Source organism: Oryctolagus cuniculus, chromosome 8 (genome assembly GCF_964237555.1).
Source record: "Oryctolagus cuniculus chromosome 8, mOryCun1.1, whole genome shotgun sequence".
In the NCBI taxonomy this organism is placed as follows: domain Eukaryota; kingdom Metazoa; phylum Chordata; class Mammalia; order Lagomorpha; family Leporidae; genus Oryctolagus; species Oryctolagus cuniculus.
Genome location: NC_091439.1, coordinates 35720902 through 35744898, shown reverse-complemented (window position 1 = coordinate 35744898; position 23997 = coordinate 35720902). Strand labels below are relative to the sequence as shown.

The 23997-nt window shown below is 40.3% G+C and overlaps 1 protein-coding gene across 3 annotated transcripts in view; it reads right to left on the bottom strand.

Moving 5' to 3' along the window:
* The window catches only part of SCLT1 (sodium channel and clathrin linker 1), a 278922-nt gene that overhangs the window by 134937 nt on the left and 119988 nt on the right, over positions 1–23997 (bottom strand). For all 3 annotated transcript variants that reach the window (XM_017347573.3, XM_008267951.4, XM_051819886.2), the window contains exon 9: positions 20548–20618. In XM_017347573.3, coding sequence (XP_017203062.2) covers positions 20548–20618 — 71 coding nt within the window. The remainder of the gene's footprint in view (positions 1–20547; positions 20619–23997) is intronic.

Genomic DNA, 23997 nt, shown 5'->3' with positions numbered 1-23997 from the left:
ATTGGCAGACATTTAGGTTGATTCCATGTCTTACCTATTGTGAATTGAGCTGCAATAAACATGGAGGCACAGATAACTCTTTTGTTTATTGATTTAATTTCCTTTGAGTAAATTCCCAAGAGTGGGATGCCTGCATCAAATGGCAGGTCTAAACTCAGATTTTTGAGGTATGTCCATACTGTCTTCCATAGTACTTTACTAGGTCAGATTTCCACCAACAGCAGATCAGGGTACCTTTTCCCCCATATCATCACCAGCATTTGTTGTTTGTTGATTTCTGTATGAAAGCCATTCTAACTGGGGTGAGGTGAAATCTCATTGTGGTTTTGATTTGCAATTCCCTGACAGCTAGTGATCCTGAACATTTTTTCATGTGTGATGGCTAATTGGATTTCTTCCTTTGAAGTCTGTTTAAGTCCTTGGCTCACCTCTTAACTGAGTTGTTTGTTTTGTTGTTGTGGAGTTTCTTGATCTCTTTGTAGATTCTCGTTATTAATCCTTTATCAGTTGCATAGTTTGCAAATAATTTCTCCCATTCTGTCAGTTGCCTCTTCACTTTCCTTTTTTTTTTTTTTTTATATCTGTGGTGTCTGTTGTTACATTTCCTTTTTATTTCTAATTTTATTGATTTGGGTCTTCTCTGTGCTTTTTTTGTTTAACTGGGCCAATGGTATGTCAATTTTGTTTATTTTTTCAAAAAACCAGCTCTTCGTTTTGCCGATCTTTTGTATTTTTTGAATTCAATTTTGTTGATTTCTTCTCTAATTTTTTCTTTTTTGCCTACTATTTTTGGATTTGGTTTATTGTTGTTTTTCTAGATCCTTGAGATGCACTGATAGCTCATTTACTGGGTGTCCTTTCAATTTTTTGATGTAGGCACCAATTGCTAGAAACTTTCCTGCTAACATTGCTTTGGCTTTATCCCATAAGTCTGGATATGTTGTTTTGTTGTCTTCATTTGTTTCCAGAAATTTTTTTATTTCTCTTTTGATTTCTTCTATGACCTACTGTTCATTCAGGAATATGTTGTTCAGTCTCCATGTTTTCATATGTTCTAGAGGTTCCTGAGTTGCTGATTTCCAGCTTCATTCCACTGTGGTCTGACAAGATGCAAGGTATGATTTCAGTTGTTTTGAATTTGCTGAGAATTGCCTTATGGCCTAGTACGTGGTTAATTCTAGAGAAAGTTTCATGCACTGCTGAGAAGAATGTGTATTCTGCAACTGTAAGATGAAAAATTCTGTCAATATCTGTTAGGTCCATTTGGTCTATAGTGTTGATTAAATCTACTGTTTCTTTGTTGACTTTCTGTCTGGTTGATCACTCCATTGCTGAAAGTGGGGTATTGAAGTCTCCCATTACTACTGTTTTGGAGTCTGTCTCCGTTTAAATCCCTTAACATTCTTTTCAATAGCCAGGTGTCCTGTAATTAGGTGCATATATGTTTATATGCATTACATCTTCCTGTTGAATTGATCCCTTAATCATTACATAGTGCCCTTCTTTGTCTGTTGTAACAGTTTTTGTGTTAAAGCCTATTTTATCAGATATTAGGATCGCTACACCAGGTCTTTTTTAGTTTCTGTTAGCATGAAATATCTTTTTCTAGCTTTTCACTTTCAATCTGCGTGCATCTTTGTTGGTGAGATGTGTTTGTTGAAGCCAGCAAACAAATGGATTCTGTTTTTTAATCCATTCAGCCAATCTTTGTGGAGATTTGAGGCCATTTACATTCAAGGTGACTATTGATAAGTAACAACTTCAACTGCTATTTTTCCAAAAATATTCCATTTTTTTATTTTTGAATTTCCTTTGATGTTTTACTGAGAGATTTTCCTCATCTTCTTTTGTAGTGATGACCATTTTCTGTGTTTCTGTGTTCCGCATATCCTTAAGCATCTTTTGTAGGGCTGGATGGGTGGTGACAAATTCTTTTAATTTCTGTTTGTTATGGAAGGTCTTTAATTAATTTTCATTCGTAAATGAGAGCTTTGCAGGGTATAGTATTCTGGCTTGACAGTTTTTTCTCTTAAGGTTTGGAATACATCTCAACATTCTCTCCTATCCTGTAGGGTTTCTGATAAGAATTTGCCGTGAGACTAATTGGAGATCTTCGGAAAGTAATCTGGCATGTCTCTCATGCACTTTTTAGAATATTTTCTTTATGTTTTACTGTGGTGAGTTTGATTACAATGTGTCATAGTGAAGATCGTTTCTGGTCATGTCTATTAGGAGTTCTATGTGCTTCCCATACTTGGATGTCCGTTTCTCCAAATTAAGGAAGTTTTCTGTTATTATTTCACTAAAAAGGCTTTCTAATCTTTTCTCTCTTTCCACGCCTTCAGGAATTCCCAGAGCCCGTATGTAGGATCATTTGATAGTATCTTGTATATTCCCAACAGTGTTTTTTAGCTTGTTAATTTCCTCTTCTGCCTTTGGTTTGACTGTATAATTTCCTGTGCTTTGTTTTCTAAGTCAGATAGTCTTTCTTCTGCGCCACCAATTCTGTTTTCAAGGCTTTCTACTGTACTTTTAGTTTGTTACATTGAATTCTTTATTTCATTTTGATTTCTCTTTAAGATCTCAATTTTTTTTAATGACATCTCTTTATTCAGTAATTTTGCAAACATTTTTCTTTATCTGAGACATTTTTGTATTTTATTAGCCATTTACTTTTTTTTTTTTTTTTTGACAGGCAGAGTTAGACAGTGAGAGAGAGAGACAGAGAGAAAGGTCTTCCTTCCGTTGGTTCACCCCCTCAAATGGCTGCCACGGCCAGCGGGCTGTGCCTATCTGAAGCCAGGAGCCAGGTTTTTCCTCCTGGTCTCCCATGCGGGTGCAGGGCCCAAGGACTTGGGCCATCCTCCAATGCCTTCTCGGGCCACAGCAGAGAGCTGGACTGGAAGATGAGCAACCGGGACTAGAATCTGGGGTACTGGCACCACAGACGGAGGATTAGCCATGTGAGCTGTGGAACCGGCCAAGATCTCAATTTCATGGGAGAAATTTGCTTTCATGTCCTCTAAGGATTTTGGTAGTTTGTGCATTTGCTTCTGATTACTTCTATGTAATCTTTTTTTTTTTTTTTTAAAAAAAGACTTATTGTATTTATTTGAAAGACAGAGAGGTAGAGACAGAGAGAGAGAGAGATCTTCCATCCGCTGGTTCATTCCACAGATGGCCGCAACTGCCAGAGCTGTGCTGATCTGAAGCCAGGAGCCAGGAGCATCTTCCAGGTCTTCTACGTGGGTGCAGGGGTCCAAGGACTTGGGCCATCTTCTACTGCTTTCCCAGGTCATAGCAGAGAGCTGGATCGGAAGAGAAACAGCCAGGACTAGAACCGGCACCCATATGGGATGCTGATGCTTCAGGCCAGGGCTTTAACCCGTTGTGCTACAGCGCCGACCCCACCTCTATATAATCTTATGATCAATTTTTTGAATTCCATTTCTTATATTTCTTCCGTCTCATCATCTTCACAATCTAGTACTGAAGTGTTGTGTTGTTTTGGTGGCATCATGTTGTCTTCCTTATTCTTGTTTCTTGAATTGGTTTATTTGTTGTTCAGCATTTGTGAAGATACTCATTGGTTTCTTCTTTTTCTTTTCTTTTTTTCTTTTTTTTTTTTTTTTTTTTTTTTTTTTGCTCTAGTGGCTTTTATTGTTGTACTATGACTCAATAGATAAGAGGAATGTCTGCTTTCAGTGAGTATCTAAATGCTTGTTGTGGGTGTGGCCAGGGAGTTCTGTTCAGTTTTCCATTGTTAAGGTTTTGCCTAACACCCAGGTTTGGCTTGGTAAATCTATCTCTTATTTTTAATCAGAAGGAAAGTTTTATTCTGCTCACCTGCACTCCTCTCCTCAAAGGAGACCAGTGCCTGAGCACTAACCCCAATGAGTATAGTATTCATCTGCTCTGTCCCAAGGACCACACAAAGGATCTGTGCAGTCCTCAGTGTAAGTTCAGATTCCCTAGCAATGTCTCTCACCAGGTATCCAGGAGGCCCTGTGCATGTGGAGTCTCTCACTGTGACTGCTCAAAGTCTTCCCACACACCCTCAGTTTTTTCACAGTCCCAGCAGAGAAGCCTCACATGTCACAGGCTCCCAGCTTCCAGTTAGTTCTCCCAACTAGAGTCAGGAGTCTCTACTCAGCTGGTTGCTTGGCGCAGACAGGAGCTGGCGCAGCTGTTTTTCCAAAATGGCGCCCCCTCTCTCGGCTTGTTACAGGATGCCATTATAAAGTGATCGAGGAGAGAGAAATATAAATATGTCTATCTTATTTTTTTTCTCCTCTAGTTTGGCAGGTACACTATCCCCAGTGGGGCTCCAAGCTGGGTTCCCTCTAGGCTCTTCCTGCAGCTTTACTGCCAGTGGCTTTGGCTGCTGTGGTCTGGTCTCACCTCACTTTCAAATGCTGGTGCATAGGCTCTTAGCTGTTGGAGTTCTGAGTTGTGGGCACTCACATGCTCCATGTAGGTAGACCATGTCCCTCTAATTTTAGTAGAATTTCCTCTGCTGTTTTCTCCTTAACTCTTCCCTCAGACTACATTCTCTCCACTTTTTTTAAAACTATCCTCTGCTGGACTAGAGCACTAAGCTCCCTCTCTACTCTGCCATCTTGGGGACTCTCATATGTTCTTTAATAAAACTTTATTTTTAAGTAATTTCATTGTCTCATTTTAAAGATTCCTGGATTTTATTTCACACTTAAATACAGACAGCATTAGATAAAAAATATTTAAATGCCCCTATTATCTACTCAAACTTTTATTGGTAATAAAAACAGGCTTAACAGTCAATAAAAAAAGTCATTGAAGGTTAAAGACTGGATGCATAATGATAGATACTGAAAAATCTTTTAATTCATTGTGCAAAGCTTGTGCTAATCATATAAAAAGTTTTCCATTTATGTTATTTTGGAGATGAAATTATACTCTTACATAGATGAAAAATATAAAATACAATTTTTCTAAATAATGACAGTCAAAGAAAATTACTGTGTACTCTAAAGATAGAAGAGCAAAGGACAGAAATAGAAAATCCATATAAATAACTTTGCTTTATTCCTCCAATGAAGTATAGGTTAATTAATTACTTAACTGACTTAATCATTCAAACTATTTTTTGAACATCTGCCATGTGTCTAGCATGGAAGTAGATAATGGTTAGATAAAAAATTACCAAAGCACATTCATATTTTCAAGAAGCCTAAAGACTAGTGTATAGGCTAATCCTCCACCTGCGGCACCGGCACCCCGGGTTCTAGTCCCAGTCGGGGTGCTGGATTCTGTCCTAGTCGCTCCTCTTCCAGTCCAGCTCTCTGCTGTGGCCCGGGAGTGCAGCAGAGGATGGCCCAAGTGCTTGGGCCCTGCACACCATGGGAGACCAGGAGAAGCACCTGGCTCCTGCCTTCGGATCAGCGCGGTGCGTCGGCTGCGGTGCACTGGCCGCAGAGGCCATTTGGGGGGTGAACCAACGGTAAAGGAAGACCTTTCTCTCTGTCTCTCTCTCTCACTGTCCACTCTGCCTGTCAAAAAAAATAAAAAATAAAAAAAAGACTAGTGTAGAGAGATAGATTCATAAACAGTTCAGTATAAAAAGATAGTAAAAATGCTGTGACAGATGTATTCTGTGCAGTCAATAGTTGAGGCACAAAAAAAGAAAGCATCTTTGGGTCTACCGGAGAAAAAAGACACAAAAATTGAGAAAAATATTTCTAGATGCTGCGACATTTGAGCTGAACCTTGAAAGCTGAGAAGCTACCTTTCAGAGAAGGTCATCTTAGCCTCAACAATATGAGCAAAAGTAGGGTGTTTCTCTCTTTCTCTCCCCTTTTCTTTCTCTCTCTCACTTCTTCCCTCCCTCTCTCTCTGTAACTCTGATATTCCAAATAAATAAATAAATCTTTAAGAAAAAAATCAAAGGGCTGGCATTGTGGTTTAATGGGTAAAGCTGCTGCCTGGAACACCAGCATCCCTTATGGATACCAGTTCTTGTCCTAGCTGTTCCACTTCCTATCCAGCTCTCTGCTAATGGACTGGGAAAAACAGCAGAAGATGGCGTAAGTGTTTGGGCACCTGCCAAATACATGGGAAACCTGGATGAAGCTCCTGGCCCAGTGCTGGCAATTGTAGCCATCTGGGGAGTGAACTAATAGATGGAAGATCTCTCTAACTTTCCCTCTCTCTGTAACTCTGACTTTCAAAATAAATAAATCAACCTTTTAAAAAGTAGGGAATTAGGAAACAGCATGACTTGTTTAGGAAACAAAATACTTCAGAAAATTGAGGAATGGAAAGATGCAGAGTAAGTAACCAAGGATCAGGTCACACATGTCATGATGAGTACTTGGAATATCCTGTAGGCACTCAGTAGCCATTGAAGGGTATAGCATGATAAAATTTTATTTTATAAAGATTATTTTGATAAAAGCATGAAAAAAGAAGATAGAGTGTAAGATAATCTGGAGGCTACTGTTGTAGTTCAGAGGAGATGGGCTGAATCAAGGCAGTAGCAATATAGTGGAAGAGACGTGAAGAATCTGAGACACTTATGAGGTAGAAGTGACTGAGAAAAGAATTCATGATGCCTCCTAGTTTTCTGAAACATGAATTGGGTGGTGCCACTCACAAACACATAGAAAAAGTTCAGGAGATATGACAATAAGCTAGGTTTAGAGTCTGCTGTGTTTCAAGTGCTTCTGATTTATCTAGGTAGAGATAACCAGGAAAACCCCCTAAGAGATACTCTCAGAGATTGCTGAAGCCATGTGCCTGAAATTAAAAAGGTCAAGTTAAACACAGTTTTGAAACTAAGATAACATACCATATATAAACTTCTCAAGGAGTGTTTCTACCCTCAGAACACACTTGTACTCTTTTAAGTACTCAATAGATATAATTGAAGATATAGATATTGAGAATGTCTATGTCTATTAATGAGGCCATTCCTTATGGATAAAACCACTTTTAAAGGAAATGCTGTTGGTGCAACTCTGATGAGATTCTTTGGGCCAGCACTATAGCACAGTGAGTTAAGCCCTAGCCTTAAGGCATCCCATATGGGCTCAAGTCCTGGCTGCCCTGTTTCCAATCTAGCTCCCTGCCAATGCACCTGGGAAGCAGCAGAGGATTGCCCAAGTCCTTGGATCCCAGTACCCAAGTGGGAGACATGGAAGAAGCTCCTGGCTCCAGGCTTTGGCCTGGCCCAGCACAGGCCATTGTGGTCGTTTGGGGAGTGAATCAGTGGCTGGAAGATCTCTCTCTCTCTGTCTCTCCTTTTTTCTCTAACACTGCCTTTCAAATAGATAAGTAAATCTTAAAAAATTACAGACTCTCATGCAAATGCTTTAGACTTTTTAGCACATTCTTTCACAAACATAATGATTATTCCTAAAAGATAAACACCAATGGCAGGTAAACACCAATGACAATCATTTGATTCAAAGACTTTTTAAGATAGATGTAAAATCTGGAACATATGATTTAAAAGTAATCATTTTGGAGGAATTCCAAGATGGCAGAATAGTGAAAAGATATACTTCTTTGGACAGGAGAAAATAGCAAAAAATTAGAGGAAGTGCATTCCCGGGGGAGAGTTGGAGAGAAACCAACAGTGGACATTCTACAGAAGGAAGAGGGATGCTGTGGATTAGCATGGAACGTGCAAATGCGCAGCAATGAGTGTGAACACAACACACTTGCAGCTGAGAGGTGGAGGAAGCACCAGCTCTGCAGAGTGAGATGACAGCAGATTACAGCACCCTGTGCCACTTGCAATATTCTGGAGGGAGAGCATGGTGGAGTGCATTGTCTTTGAATTTGGCCTGGAGCCCTAAGGGAGACAGGGTACTCACCTAAAAATCAAAGAAAAACCAGCAAATTTCTCTCTCCTAATTCTCCTACAATGCTGTCCAGATAACAGCTAGGAGGGGGCACCACTTTGACATAAGTAGTGGCTGTTTCAGCTCTTGTGCTTGTGCCTACCAACTGGTGGGGACACAGGGCCATACTGAAACTAGTGGTGGCTGCAGCAGCTCAGGAGTGTATACCCAGCAAAGGGCAGGGAGGAGATACCATGGTACCACTATGAAATCAATAGTAGCTATAGAGGCTCTTGTGCATATCCAGCAACTGGTGGGGAGACGCTGCCAGGTTGAAATGAGTAGCAGCTGCAATGGCTCTTGTGTGAGTATGACTCAGAGATTTTACCAGAGGGAGAAATCTGCATTCTCCGCTGACTTTGAGTCTGGCTGAGAGGATTCACAGGGAGCTGGGCAGCCACATAGTACTGTGAGGTGACCCCAGCCTCTCAACATATCACAGACTCTGTGGCTCAAACCACCCAGGTGGTGCACACACAGTTAGCTGGCTCTGGGAATGTCTCTGTCTCTCCATGGATGTGATAGGCTAGTGGGTCAGAGCAGATCCTCTGTATCTTGTGACTGTGGGAGCTTCACGTGCTGAGGCTGTGGGTATTCTGTGACTACATGACAGGGTGCAGGACATAGCTAGGTTTCTGGGCAATCACTGTGTGAGGTGCCAAAGGCTCAGAGCTTTCTGATTGCCTGGGGTGGATTATTGTAGCAGGAACCATGTTCACATAAGGACTGTACAGATCCTTTTTGTGGTTCCTGTAGAGTGCGGGTGAGTGTCTTAACCCAGGATGGGATAACCTAGGTCATTGATCACCTTGGAAGACAGGAGGTAAGCATGTGCTTATGACAAGAGAAGTGACCATACCCTCCCCACTGCTGACAGTAGAGATCTACCACACTCAACTTGGGTGTCACCCTGGATACTAGTCACACCCGAGAGCACTGACCATAGCTCTTTGGCCACACACAGCACACACTTCTGGGTATTCAGTGAAAGAGACCCTCCACTAAGTTACAGAGGCACAGTCCAAAAATAAACACCATCAGAGGAGAGAACTGACAAGGATTTGCACAAATGTCTAAAAATAAATGCAGTAACTAAAGAAGAAAGAATAAGGAAGACAACATGACTCCTCCAAAGGAACACAACAATGCTTCAATATTAGAGAGTGAAGACAAATCCTGGCTGCTTCTCTTCTGATCCAGCTCTCTGCTATGACCTGGGAAAGCAGTACAATATGGCCCAAATCCTTGGACCCCTGCACCCACATGGGAGACCGAGAAGAAGGTCCTGGCTCCTGGCTTCGGATAGGCACAGCTCCGGCCATTGCGGCCAATTGGGGAGTGAACCAGAGGATGGAAGACCTCTCTCTCTCTCCCTCTCTGTCTCTCTCTGCCTCTCCTCTCTTTGTGTAACTCCGACTTTCAAATAAATAAATAAGTCTTTAAAAAAAAAAGAAACAGAAGAAGACAGGAAAAAATGGAAATATATTCCATTTTCATGGATTGGAAGAATTAATATCAAAATGTCCATACTACCCAAAGCATTTTACAGACTCAATGCAATCTCAGTCAAAATAGCAACACATTCTTCTCAGATCTAGAAAAGAATGATGCGAAAGTTAATATGGAAACACAAGAGATTCTGAATATTTAAAGTAATCTTATTTAAAACAAGATTTTATTTATTTGAAAGGCAGAAATACAGACAGAGAGAAGGAGAGATACAGAAAAATCTATCTGCTGGTTGACTCCCCTAATGGCCACAACAACCAGAGCTGGGCCGATCCAAAGTAAGGAGCTTCCTCTGGGTCTCCTATATGGGTGCAGGGGCCCAAGCACTTGGGCCATCTTCTACTGCTTTCAGGCCATAAGTACAGAGCTGGATCAGAAGAGGAGTAGGCAGGACAAGAACTGGTGCTGATATGGGATGTTGGTGCCTCAGGCGGAGGCTTAACCTATTATGCCCTATCTCTGGTCCTGGCAAAGCAATTTATTTATTTATTATTTTTTTGAAGATTTATTTTATTTATTTGAAAGACAGAGTTACAGAGAGAGGTGGAGACAGAGAGAGAAGTCTTCCATCCGCTGGTTCACTCCCCAGATGGCCTCAACGGCCAGAACTGCGCCGATCCAAAGCCAGGAGCCAGGAGCTTATTCTGGGTCTCCCATGCTTGTGCAGAAGCCCAAGGACTTGGGTCACCTTCTATTGCTTTCCCAGGCCATAGCAGAGAGCTGGATCAGAAGAGGGGCAGCCAGAACTAGAAAAAACGCCCATATGGGATGCCCAGGTGCTTCACACCAAGGCTTTAACTCTCTGTGCCACAGAGCCGTGCTCTCCCCACCCCTCATACCACCCAGTAAAGCATTTTAAACAATAAAAATAAAGCTGGAGTCATCACAATACCAGATTTCAAGACATAAAACAGGGCAGTACTAATCAAGAGTCTGGTACTGGCAAAAAAAATTGACATGTAGCCCAATGGAACAGAATAGAACCTAGAGAAATTCATCCACACATCTGCAACAAGATGAATGAAACTTGAAACCACTATACTTAATGAAAAAATGCAGTCCCAAATGACAAATAACATGTTTTCCTTGATGTGTGGTAACTGATAAAGTCCATAAAAGGTAATCTATATAGGAATGAAATTGACATTTTAAGATTTGATGACTTTTAAGAGCCCTTGTCTCAACTGTTGAGGAACAGTGTTTTTTCCTTCTTACTATTTGTTGAACTCTTTACTAGTGTAGGGCTAATCTTAGGAGTCTAAAGTAAACTGAAATTAAATCATTGTAAAACAATGGAGGGGAGCAGTGCTGTGGCACAGCAGGTTAAAGCCTTGGGCTGCAGTGCCAGCATCCCATATAGGCGCCGGTCCCAACTGCTCCACTTCCAATCCAGCTCTCTACTGTGGCCTGGGAAAGCAGTAGAAAATGGCCCAAGTCCTTGTGTCCTGCACCTGCCTGGGAGACCCAGAAGAAGCTCCTGGCTCCTGGCTTCGGACAGGCTTAACTCTGGTTGTTGCGGCTATTTGGGGAGTAGACCAGTGGATGAAGGACCTCTCTGTCTGTCTGTCTGTCTCTCTGTGTGTGTACCTTTCTCTGTAACTCTGTCAAATAAATAAAATAAATCTTTAAAAAAATGAAGAGAGGGAATAGTAGAAAAAGCAGGAGGAATGGTGGGAGTGTGGGCAGGTGGGGAGTATCACTATATTCATATAATAAATTTTTTTAAAAAACAAAGATAATGATGAAAAATAATAAGCTATATATATTAACATACATCTTTTACTGAAAACATATTTTGCTTTCAGTACTCATTCCTATAACTCTTTATATTCTATAAATAAACATAAATAAAAAATACTTAAAGGTAAACAGCATAAAAATCAAAGTTAAAATGAATAAATGCTGAATGGATCTACAAGAATAGAAGAATAAAAATCTAGCTAAATGAATGAAATAGGTGTGGCAAGGCATGTTTTAACCAAGTTTAGAATATTATATGTTTTCTGAGAAACAGAAAGTTGATAAAAGGCAAAATGATTGTAACCAAAAATTCTCTGAGAAACAGTAACGTGACTACTGAGAGCAGTGTGCACATAACTGGTGGGTGGGGGAAAAACAAATGAATGAAAATTCTTAAGAAAAGAGGCAGAAGAGCATCTGTATGATAGGGTATTCCCCAAAACTCTCAAAAAAGAAAGTGATAAAAGTTTTAGTTATAAATTCACATGATTTTAATTTTCACAACATATTATTAGTCAAGAAATGAAATTAATATGTTTCAGTGTAAGTACAAATTTAACTTTAATGTTTAGAGCTTCCAATTTAGTTATTCTTGGCATAGGTATAGAAAGCATCTCAAAACCTAAATTCTGGGAATGTCAATATGCCTATCATTCAGAATCTGTCAAATGTGAAAGCAACAACCTTTTCCCTAAAAGAAGCATCTGCTAATCCTTATGCTCCTTCAAATCTGTGGCAGGAAAAGCAAGCAGAGTTTTATGTATACAACTCTGAACTGCTTAATGTTAAGCTATGGAATACTGTCAGTAAATATTGTGGCAGAGAAGCTCCTGGACAATTAAAACACGTAAGCCCTTTTAGACTTCAGCAAACCACTAGAAGCTTTATAAATCTCTAATCTCAATTAATAATCTTTAGTACCAAACATCTACCAACCAAATGAATCTTCCACACAGATGTCAGAAATCAACATATCCACTCATCATACTTTCTTTACCAATCAATTCTCATTCTTAACGTGCTTACTGCTGTGAATACTGTCAGACAGCCAGGCTTAGAATCTCACCAGATCAGCAATAACAGGATGTGAGTTCTTTTTTTCTTTTTTTTTCTTTTTTAATTTTTTTGACAGGCAGAGTGGACAGTGAGAGAGAGAGACAGAAAGAAAGGTCTTCCTTTGCCGTTGGTTCACCCTCCAATGGCCGCCACGGCCGGCGCACCGCGCTGATCCGATGGCAGGAGCCAGGAGCCAGGTGCTTTTCCTGGTCTCCCATGGGGTGCAGGGCCCAAGCACCTGGGCCATCCTCCACTGCACTCCCTGGTCACAGCAGAGAGCTGGCCTGGAAGAGGGGCAACCAGGACAGAATCCGGCGCCCCAACCGGGACTAGAACCCGGTGTGCCGGTGCCGCAAGGCGGAGGATTAGCCTAGTGAGCCACGGCGCCGGCCAGGATGTGAGTTCTAATTTGGCTCTTCCATAAAATTTGTCATGTGTTTCTTGATATGACATGGTTTTTGATCCTTTTGGTTCTACTTGCTTTCTTCTATAATTTTATTTTATAAAACAAAAATAATGGTAAGATATCATCTAGTAACAAAATAGTATGATTCTTCCCATCCTTTAATGTAACGTCACTAAGTTTTGCCCATTTTTCCTAAACAAAATCTTTTATAAGCATTTCACTTGCCATTTATATTTTCAATATATGATTGTAGGAACCAATTTTCTTTTTTCTTTCTTTCTTTCTTTCTTTCTTTTTTTTTTTTTGACAGGCAGAGTTAGACAGTGAGAGAGAGAGAGAAAAAGGTCTTCCTTCCGTTGGTTCACTCCCCAAATGGCCACTATGGCTGGCACGCTGCGCCGATCAGGAGCCAGGAGCCCAGGTGTTTCCTCCTGGTCTCCCATGCAGGTGCAGGGCCCAAGCACTTGGGCCATCCTCCACTGCCTTCCCGGGCCACAGCAGAGAGCTGGACTGGAAGAGGGGCACCTGGGACAGAACCGACGCCCCAACCGGGACTAGAACCTGGGGTGCCAGTGCCACAGGTGGAGGATTAGCCTAGTGAGCGCGGTGCCAGCCCAATTTTCTTAATCATCTTCCATGCAGGTCTAGAGGGCCCTATCTGTATTCCTCTGCTTCAGACTGGTGGTTTCTGGTCCACGATCCATAGCATAACTGGCACTCATACTGTGAGACCTGGGTAAAACTCCACAATACCTTGGAGTTCCAGGGCTGTGACTACTAGTATGATATTCCTCCACATCTCTGAGACATACACTGTGTGATCTTGTGTACAGCCTACTGCATTCCAGCAAGCCAGACCCACTCCTGCTAGTGCACAATCCTTAGCACAATCTGTATTCACCCTGTGGGCCTGGGAAAGGTCTGCTTAACATTTCCCAGTGCTGAGACTTCAGTCCTTGGGGCTGTACGACCCAGTATTAATCACACCCAAACAGCAGGACTTGGGGAAGGTCCTATCTGCATCATACAGTCTGAGATCCATATCTGTTGCTGCCACAAGCCCCTGCATCACTCAGTTTTGCCGAGTGGGAACCCTCCTTTGGACACCAGAAATGTGGCTACACCATCATAAACATTAGTGTGATAAACACACAACTCTCTGGGAACTAAAGACACACACTATTGGAAATCAACATATTATTCAAAGTCATGCTACTATCTCCACAAATTTCTGTAGACTAAACAACTGTGGTATTTGTAGACACTGCTGATCACTGAAGAAATCACCAGGGAGTTACATTTTTGAACTCAACCTACAACAAAAGCCAATGCAACAACCCAAGCGACATCCTAGATTCTATCTAAACAAAAATATCCTTTTCAATGAAACATATTCCATAAAAAAAGGAAGTATAATGCAAGATGTGAAGGTATCAATGTAAGGACATAGGAAACACTAAGAAGTAAAGAATCATGACAGCATGAAAAAACACAACATTTTCCAGAAATAGATCTCAATCTGAAGGAATCTCTGAAATGTCTGAAAAAGAATTCAAAATAATGATCCTAAGGGAACTCATTGAGATGCAAGAGACTAGAGACAGTTAAAAAAATTAGAAAAGAAATCCAAGATGGCTGAATATGGAAAAGACAAACTGATTTGGACATGGGAAGATAACAGAAGAAAAGTGGACTGGCTGCATCTCCAAGGAAGAGCTGGAGAGAAGTTTGCAATAGAAATTCTGCACAAAGAGGAGAGACACCATGGAGCAGTCTGGACAGCGCAAACATGAACAAATTAGCAGGGCCATCACTGGTGAATGCCACACCTGAGGGCTGGAGGAGATGTCAGCTCAGAGGTGAGATCAGACTGCAGCAGCCCATACCACTGGTGACATCCTGAGTGAGAATACTGTGGACCAGAGAGCCTTTAAGTCAAGCATGGAGTGCTAGCAAGGGGCAGGGTGCCCACCTAACCTTGTGAAGGGAGGGCACATTTGTTTCTTCCCATCCCTCCAAAAGGTAACCAGTGACTAACAAGGAGGAAGCACCACCTTATTAACATGAATAGAGGCTGCAGCAGTTCAAGTGCACACACAACTAGTGGACTTTATAAGTGGGATAAATCCATGGTTTCTACTGACTTTGAGTCTGGGCTGGAGGGTAGCAGGTGGTAGGGTGCCCATTTAGGGCTATGAGGCACCCCTCCCCTCACTCTATCACAGGCACTCAGATTCAAACTGTGAAGACGGAGCACCAACAGGCAGCTGACTCTAGGAATGTCTCTGCTGTCTCCATGCATGGGGCAGGCTTGTGGGGCTAACAGGATCCCCCAGTCCCTGTGACTTTGGGATCCCTGTGCTCTGTGAATGTGGGAGTTCTGAGACTGTGTGATAGGGGTATTGGGTGAGGCTGGGTCTTGGGAAAGTTTCTATGTCTAGCTGCATAAGCACAGAGTTACCTAAGTGCCTGGGGTGGGTTACTGCAGATGATTTCATGCTCACCATGAGGACTACACAGTACCTTTCTGTGGTTCATTGTGGCTGTGTGAGTAAGGTGTGAACCCACTGTAGGATAGGGTAACACCAGGCATTGATCACTTTGGCAGAGAGGAGGTGAGGCTGTGATCATATACTCCCCTTGCTAACAATAGAGGAGATAGATATCCAATGCCTGAACAGGTGTCACTCTAGACTCTTGCCCCACCCTCCAGGAATCTTGGGAATTCCCTGGCTCCACCTAGCACATGCCTCTGGATAGCCACTAAAGGAGCAGAAACTCCATTAGTCACAGCTGAAAGACAAAAGCCATCAGAGGAGAAAACCAACAAGTGATTCTACAAATACCTAAAAATAAATGTAGAAAAGAAACATGAACAAGGAAGACAGTATGACTCCAGAAAAGGAACACAACAAGACTTCAATATTAAATGGGAAGGTGAAGAGATTGATGAAATGTTTGCAAAAGAATTGGAAAGAATAATATTGCTCAGAAACCAAGAGAAATGAATACATGAGATAAAGAAATTCATATAATACATGGATATTTTGCTGATAGAAATATTGAAGAGGAATCAAACTGAAGTAACAGAAATGAAGAATTCAATGTCAAATAAAAAACACAGTGGAAAGCATTAACAATGAAGAGGCAGAAGAAAAAATATCAGTTAAAAGAAAAAAACCTCGGAAACTTTCCAAGTGCCAATGTGATGCCACAATTTTAACCACCTGACCTCATGGATAGGACAGTTAACACACAGGTACACGAAATGCATGAACATTCCTTCAGGCTATAGACATAAGTTTCATCTGAAATATAAATGAGTTTATTTAGATTTAGGTACCATTCTCAACCCATTTCATTTTTTGAGTTATTATAAAATGTAAAGAAGAAAAATCCAAGATCTGGTATAGGGCATTTTGGATAGGTATTTCAAGTATTCAACCTATATGACAGTATTTTAATTTACATTTTATTGAGTGCCATGATTTTTGAATTGTCTACTCACATCTTTTGTTTTAATTTTCTATAGGTTTTTATTTATTCTTATTAATCCATAGGTAACATGTTCTCAATGCTAACCTGCTGTCAGTAATATGCATTACATATGTCTTCTAACAGACTGCTGCATGTATTGATTTTTGTAAGGGAAGTTTTATAAAAGCAACAGTAGGTTAATATATCAATCTTTTCAATTTTTAGCCTGTATTTAAACCTTGACTAAGCAATATTTCCCAGCAAATGTTAAAGAGAGAAACTCTGAAATTTTCTAAAGAGAATCTGTCATGTTTTACTTCTTAACCTAAGTTTTTAACTATAAAACCATATAAAGACATAAATGTATAATGCAAAACTTTATAGATTTTTTTCATAAGTAATAACCATGCCTAATATTATGGTTTTCCTGCTGATTGATAATGTACCTGCATCATGTACCAAACTCCTATATATAGCATTTACTCCATTCTAGTCTGCCAAGCTCACTCTTGTAAATAACACTGCATTTTATTCTTCAACAGAATCGTCTTGGTAATTGGCATCTTACTAATTAATGAAGCTAACATTAGGTTATCAATTTTTTATACAAATACCAAGAATGAAAGAGAGAACGAAGGGAAGAGAGAGAGAGAGGGAGAGGGAAAAGGTGAGAGTGAGGGGAGAGGGAGAAGCTATAGGGATTTTAACACAACACTGATTTTAAACATTTGGGAAGACTTATTCTCACATTAGAGAACTGAATCTTTCTATCCAAGTATAGTAGTTCTAAATTCTCTATTTAGTTCTTCTGTATAGCTATTACAACTATTTCTTTCTTGAGAATTTCTACTTTTTTCATTTGTTTCATGCATATTTGTAAGTATTCCTTGATGCACACTTATGGCCATCTAAATATTTGTGAAATAGGGGCCAGTGCTGTGGTTTAGCTGCCACCTGCAGCACTAGCACCCCATATAAGTGCTAATTCAAGTCCTGGTTGTTCCACTTCAGATTCAGCTCCCTGCTAAAGTGCCTAGGAAACAGTGAAAGATGGCACAAGTCTGTGGGCCTGCCACCCATGTGGGAGCCTTGGATGAAGCTCGGCTCCTGGCTTCGGCCTGGTCTAGCCCCTGTCATTGTGGCCATTTAGAGAGTGAACCAGCAGAAAGAAGTTCTCTCCCTCTGTTTCTCCTTCTCTTTCTATAACTCTGCCTTTAAAATAAATAAATAAATCTTTAAAAAAGGTTAAATAATATCACCATATCTGTCACTCAGATTGTCTTTTTTCATTGAACAAGAAATTTTCTTGATTCTTGGCATGCTAACTTGTGATAGGTACCTGGGCATTTTCAGTATTATGAGAGTCTAGATATTATTTAAACCAATTTCAGCTGATTTCCTCTGATAGTGTTCCATCAGTGAAAAAGGGGTGGTGGTGTCTTACTTCTGCTCATACCAGTCATAATTCTGAAAGATACAATCCCAAATGCTGTAATTTTGAATGCTGAAATCCAGAAAGAGCAAACCCTAAAGTCTAAAATCCTACCAAAACAACAATCTCAAAAGATTAAAATCCAGAATACTAGAATCCTGAAAACCACAATTCCCACTGGGAAAAAAAAAAAGGCCACTGAGAGGGGTAACACAGCAAATTCTGGAGAAGTGTTTTCAACTGTATATGGGATAGTGGCCAAATCATTCAATCATTTATTAGTTCTGTCCCTGCATACCCACCATTATGTTCTCCTTACAGAAACATTCTTTGTTACAGAATAAAAAGAATTCAAAAAGCTCAGTGACCATCTCAATCAAGGACACTTGATAATATAGAGGTTCCTCCACTGTTACAGCACACATTAATTGATGAACTATTCTTGGTTAGAGATTTGACTGTCAAAGACAGTCTTCTCATATTTACCACTAAACATAACATAGAAAAACCAGCATATGCTTCACCTTGGCTAAGGCATGGCAGTTCCAAAATCGTCCTCACTGTATTTTATTAAATATATAAAAACCATGCCCTGTTGCCTCTAACAGTTCTAGAACTTACCTTATTGCTTATGTATTAATGAAAGGAAAAAAGCATAATGACAGATGAGGTGCAATCAAAACTTCTTAAAATGGATTTCCAGGTGTAACTAATAAAATGTGCTTTTTTCATTCAGCCCAACATATTTGGTGGAAATTTCAGATAAGTGGATTGCCCATATAATATGGCAACAATGAATGCCAACTTGTTTAAAACTGTGTCATTTGTTTGCCTCAGCATTCCTTCCAGCTGATGAATTCTACAAGTTCTTAATGAATTAAGCCACACTTACCTAAAGAAGCCATTGTAATTTAAAAATATTTTTAATGACTGTATCATAAAATAAAACTTTATATGACTACACTTTTGAATTGTAAGAATGATGACTAAGGTAAAGGAAAGTGAAAACATTTTTTAGTCCTTTGGAGATTTTCCTGTGAAATCTATTAATGCAATGATGATTAAGCCTCTAAATCACATGTATAAGATACAATATTAACTTACCTGATTTTTACAAACTCTGTACAGATAGCCTGAATAGTCCTAATTCGACTTTGTGATGCTGCAAAAGTGATGAAATCCTGTAGCAATTGTACTTTGAATTTGTATTTTGATCTTCTACAGGCTAGTGATATGTGATGTAATTCTGTCAATGCAGTATTGTGGTAGAAAGCCACAGCTCCCTGTCAGCCAGGAAGGTAAGTAACCAATACTCTACAGTGTATAGATGTTTCCTGACTTATAATGAGATTACATCCTGATAAACTCACTGCAAGTTAAAAATATCATTAAGACAAAAAGGCACTTAATATCCCAAAATACTCACCAAAAAAGAAAAAATACTAAGTCAAACAACTTTAAATTGAGGACCATTTGTACTATGTTGTTAAGCTATGATGTGCAGTAGGTTGGATACATCAAATGATATTTTCAACTTATGACAGGTTTATCTATACATGACCCTATAATTAGTTGATGAGTATCTGTACTCATGTTGGTTTCCTTCTCTTTCTCCCCCCTGCCTCACTTCCCAGTCCCCTACTGATGACTTAAAGAAATGACATGCCTTAGAATGCTTTTCAGGATCTGTTTATAAAGATGTCCAAAGGAAGAAGATATGAAGTAGCTTTCAAATGAGGACAAATTTCTTCTAAGGGAATTGGCTTTTTTTCCATAACCATTGGTTTTACCATCATGGTACATCATTTCATATGTGAAGGTACTACGAAACTTCATTGAAAATGGAACTATAAGATAGGTTTGTTCTGATGCAAAATATTTTTGAAATTCATGCATTTGGGGTCAGTGCTGTGCTGCAGTAGTTAAAGCCACAGCTTGCAGCACTGGCATCCCATATGGGCACTGGTTTGAGTCCCAGCTTCTCCACTTCCAATCCAGCTTCCTGCTAACACGCTTGAGAAAGCAGCAAAGGACAGTTCAAGTCCTTGGGCCCCTGCACCTACCTATGTGAGTGACGTGAAGGAAGCTCCTGGCTCCTGACTTTAGCCTGGCCTAGCTTGGTCATTGTGGCCATTTGGGGAGTGAAACAGCAGATGGAAGAACTATGTTTTTCCTTCGCTCTTTGTAATACTGTCTTTCAAATAAATAAATAAATCTTAAAAAAAAAGAAATTCATGCATTCAGAGTATTCAAAAAGTTGTGGCAAATGTGTATTATGGAAAAAAAATGCATGGAATTCAAAATATTTTAGACCAAACTACAAGGGAACTTCAAAACGTTCATGAAAAATAGCATTAAAGTTTACTTTAGTGTAAGAAAATTTAAATCCATATAGTTTTTTTAAAGATTTATTTATTTATTTGAAAGGCAGATTTAGAGAGAGGCAGAGGCACTGAGAGAGAGAGAGAGAGAGAGAGAGAGAGAGAGAGAAAGATCAGTCTTCCATCTGCTGGTTTACTACTCAAATGGCTGCAATGGCTGCAGCTGGGCCAATCCAAAGCTAGGAGCCTGGAGCTTCTTCCAAGTTTCCCAAGTGGGTATGGGGACATAAGAACTTTGGATATCTTCTGCTGCTTTCCCAGGCACATTAGTAGGGAGCTGGACCAGAAGTAGAGCAGTGTGGGCTTAAACCGGCACCCATATGGGATGCTGGCAGAGCAGGTGGAAGCTTTACCCGCTACCCCATAGTGCTGGCCCCCATGTATAGGTTTTGATATGAGTTTCCATGAACTTTCAGAAAACCCTTTATGCATGATTTTCAAAATGTTTTTTATATAAGGATAAACTTCTAATTTCATTTTCCATGAACTTATTTAAGTACCCTTTATTAAAGTTACATCCTCTTCAGTTTCTTACCATCCCAACAGATTTATATTACAAAAAGCCATTGATAGAAGCTTAATAAAATGAAGGGAAAAAAACACTCATGGGAAAAGTTGTGACATTATCAGTTCTTCTAAAGAAAAAAACATTTTTGAAAATACCGAAGTTGTTTTCGGAGTTGTTCAATTTCTACATTCTGTTCAGTCATAGTCTTCAGAAAGTGTTGGTTAGTCTGCCGTAAGAAAAAAAAAACAGTTATTAACAGAATATTTAAGAATTATAGCTTCAAAGATTGACTACAGCTTAAATAAGTAACATATAAACAGAAGAAAACATGAAGTGAGATTCATGATAACGATTAGATGTATTTGAGGGTAAAATGTAACCGTGCGGCCTTTCCTTGTCTTTACTACCTCAGTGGAGAGTTGCATCAAACTACCTACAGCTGCATTTCTGGGGTCTACGGCTCTCTTTGGCTATCTGAATGTCCTCTCTTCATCTACCTGTTTGCATAGAAGGGTACATGTATGGTAGAATTAATGGCCCACTCCGCTTTGGAGCAGCCTATTTGACTGGAGGGAATTGGTATATAAACAACTCCCTTGTCACATGGGTGGAATAACTCAGGTGTGTGTTCTATACTGGCTTTCAGAGGCCATTAGTGGGATTAGGGTTCAAGTACTCAGAGTGTTAACATACTTGACTTTTAGAAACCCTTTCGTTGGCTGCCATTCCTTTCCTTCTTGGTCTCATGTCGCTCCCCCTCTTCGTGGAGGAACGACACTAAACCCTGCCTAGGCTTCATATCTGAGTCACGGCACCATTATGTCGCTCCCCCTCTTCGCGGAGGAACGACACAGCACCCTGCGTTGTTCTTTCATCTGCTCGGCCCTCTCCGGGTTTGCTGCTGGTTCTTCCCGGGTTGGCTACCGTCCCTTCCACCTCCGTGGAAGGGCGGTTCCCCCTAGCCACTTTCCCCACTTCCGCGGGGGAGCGGCACACCGCCGGCCGGCTCTCTCGGGGGCTGCTCAGGTGTTATTCGGATAGATGTTCCTGGTGCATGTTGTCTCTCTCCTCCTTTATAGTCCTCTTCCACCAATCCCAACTCTGCTACCCACACGCCGAGTACGCTGCTCTCCTCCAATCAGGAGCAGGTCCTACAGTTTATTGGTTGAACTGGAGGCAGCTGTGTAGAAGCTGTTACTCCCTTCTCAGCGCCATATTGTGGGAGAGCAGATGCATAGAATAAGTCTTAATTACAGTAACAGTCTAGTCCGAGTTGCTCCCCACAGTCTCACTTCCCACTGTTCTATCTGTGCTTCTTAGTATGGCTTCCTAAATAAATAACATGTTTTGAAATCTTTTCCCCAAGTTTGGCTTATGGAGAGATCCAAAGTAAGATAGGAAATTGTAATCTAAGTGTAGAAAATCTTCTGCTAAGGGGACTGATTTTTTTTTTTTTCTGTAAGTACTGATTTTACCATGCTGGTACAAATTCTTTATCCCTTTGCAGACATATTATAGTTACCTCCTGACTTATAATCTTTTTTTAAAATGATTGATCAATTTATCTGAAGAGAGAGAGAGAGAGAGAGAGAGAGAGATCTCATCCACTAGTTCATGTCCCAAATGGTTGCAACAGCCAGAGCTGGGCCAGGCCAAATCCAAGAGCCAGGAAATCCATCTAGGTCTCCAATGTCAGTGGCAGGGACTCAAGCACCTGAGCCATTATCTGCTGCCTCCCAGGCACATTATCAGAGAGATGAGTTGGAAGCAGAGGAGTCAGGACCCAAACCAGCCCCTCATATGGGATGTAGGCATCCCAAGCAGTCTTAACCTTAAGGATCACAACAAACACCCTGACGGAGAAGCCTTGCTTTCCCTCTCCATCTGCCCCAATAGATGGTGCTTACATTTCTCCAACTAAAGTCACTAAATCAGCTTTCACTGTGCTTCTCTCATGCTCTATCCAATTTCATTTACTTTACATTCTTTTAAATTTTGAGATATAGGAGACGGTCCTTCCATTTGCTGATTCACTCCCCCCAAATGTCTGCAATAACCAAAACTCAGCCCAAAGCCAAGAACCAGGAACTCAGGCCAGGTCTCTCACAGGGATAGTGGGGACCCAAGTACTTTGAGCCATCACCTGGTGCTTCCCAGGGTGAGCATTAGCAGAAAGCTGGATTCATGAGTGAAGGAAGACTCCAGTGCAGACATTCTGATAGGGAGAACAGACACCCCAAGTAGCATCTTAACTGCTATGGCAAAAGCCTGCCCCTAGCTTCATATTTTCAATATACTATTATATTTCTCTTTGCCTGGTCTTCATCCCACAACATATTCTGTGGCCCACTCACTGTCAAGCAGAATTAACCACTTCCTTTTTGTATTTTAGTAAAATTTTATACATATCTTTATAGTGCAAATGCATTAAACTAAAGTTTATATATTTCTGGCTACACTAAGAAGGTTTTTTTTTGTTTGTTTGTTTGTTTGTTTGTTTGTTTTTAATTGTAGTATCTGCCTCTCCCAGAACTCTTAAGTGCCTGGTCCATGGTTTAATACATTTAGGCACCTATAACTTTGAGGAATGAATGAGTGAATGCCTTTACTGAAACATGAAAGAAAGCCCAAGATTTCATCTTTATGATTATTTGGGAAAAATAAATTACTAAAGACAAGAATTTAGTATGTAATTCATAGACCACAGTTTAAGAGACCAACTATCACAATCACCAAAAGGTGGAAAGAATAGTAAGTATAATACTACACAAGAAGAGTTAAGAAATCAAACAAAACAATTAGTAGTAAGAGTGGGTACTGGGGTAATGTGATATGGTGATAATGTAATGGGGGTTATAATTTTCAGCCCTCCTCAGATTCCAAGGAGAGAAAGGGGCTGAAGCCTTAATTGATCACTAATGGTAAATGATTTAAAGCATTCATGCCAAAATACTGAAATATCCCTAAGAACCTAAATGGATGGGTTTAGAGTGCCTGAGGATTGCTGAACACACAGAGATACCAGGAGGATGATGGTTCTGGAAGAGGCTGTATACCTGTATCCCTGTATCTTGTCCAATGTATTTTTCCATTGGGCTATTCATTTGTACTTCTTGTGTATGCTTTAAAATGCTGGCAAATGTGAAAAAAGCACACTTCTCAGTTCTATGAACCAGTTTTGTAATTGATCAGAATGGGGGAGAAGGTCCCAGGAACCCTCACTTTTCATCTTGTTAGTTAGAATTTCTGGAAGCCTAGATATGTGATTGGAATTTTAATGGGGCAGTCTTGTGAAAATTAAGCCCAGAATTTGTGAGCTCTGATTCCAATTCCAAGTAGAATGTGATAGAATTGAATTAATCATAGGACACCCAGTTGTATCGACTGTAAAACTCATCAGTACGGGGGAAAATATACACAACCAGTTACAGAAGTGTTTTGTGTTGAATGTGATATGAACAGCAGAGAAAAAAGGTTATTTTTTGTTAAGTTATGAACATGAATTTGGGGAGATATAATCATTGTACACAATTTAAAGATTGTCTTGAGCTTGCTTCGTATTGCTCCAAAAGGAAAAACTGTGTATGAGTGGGAAGAAACCCAAT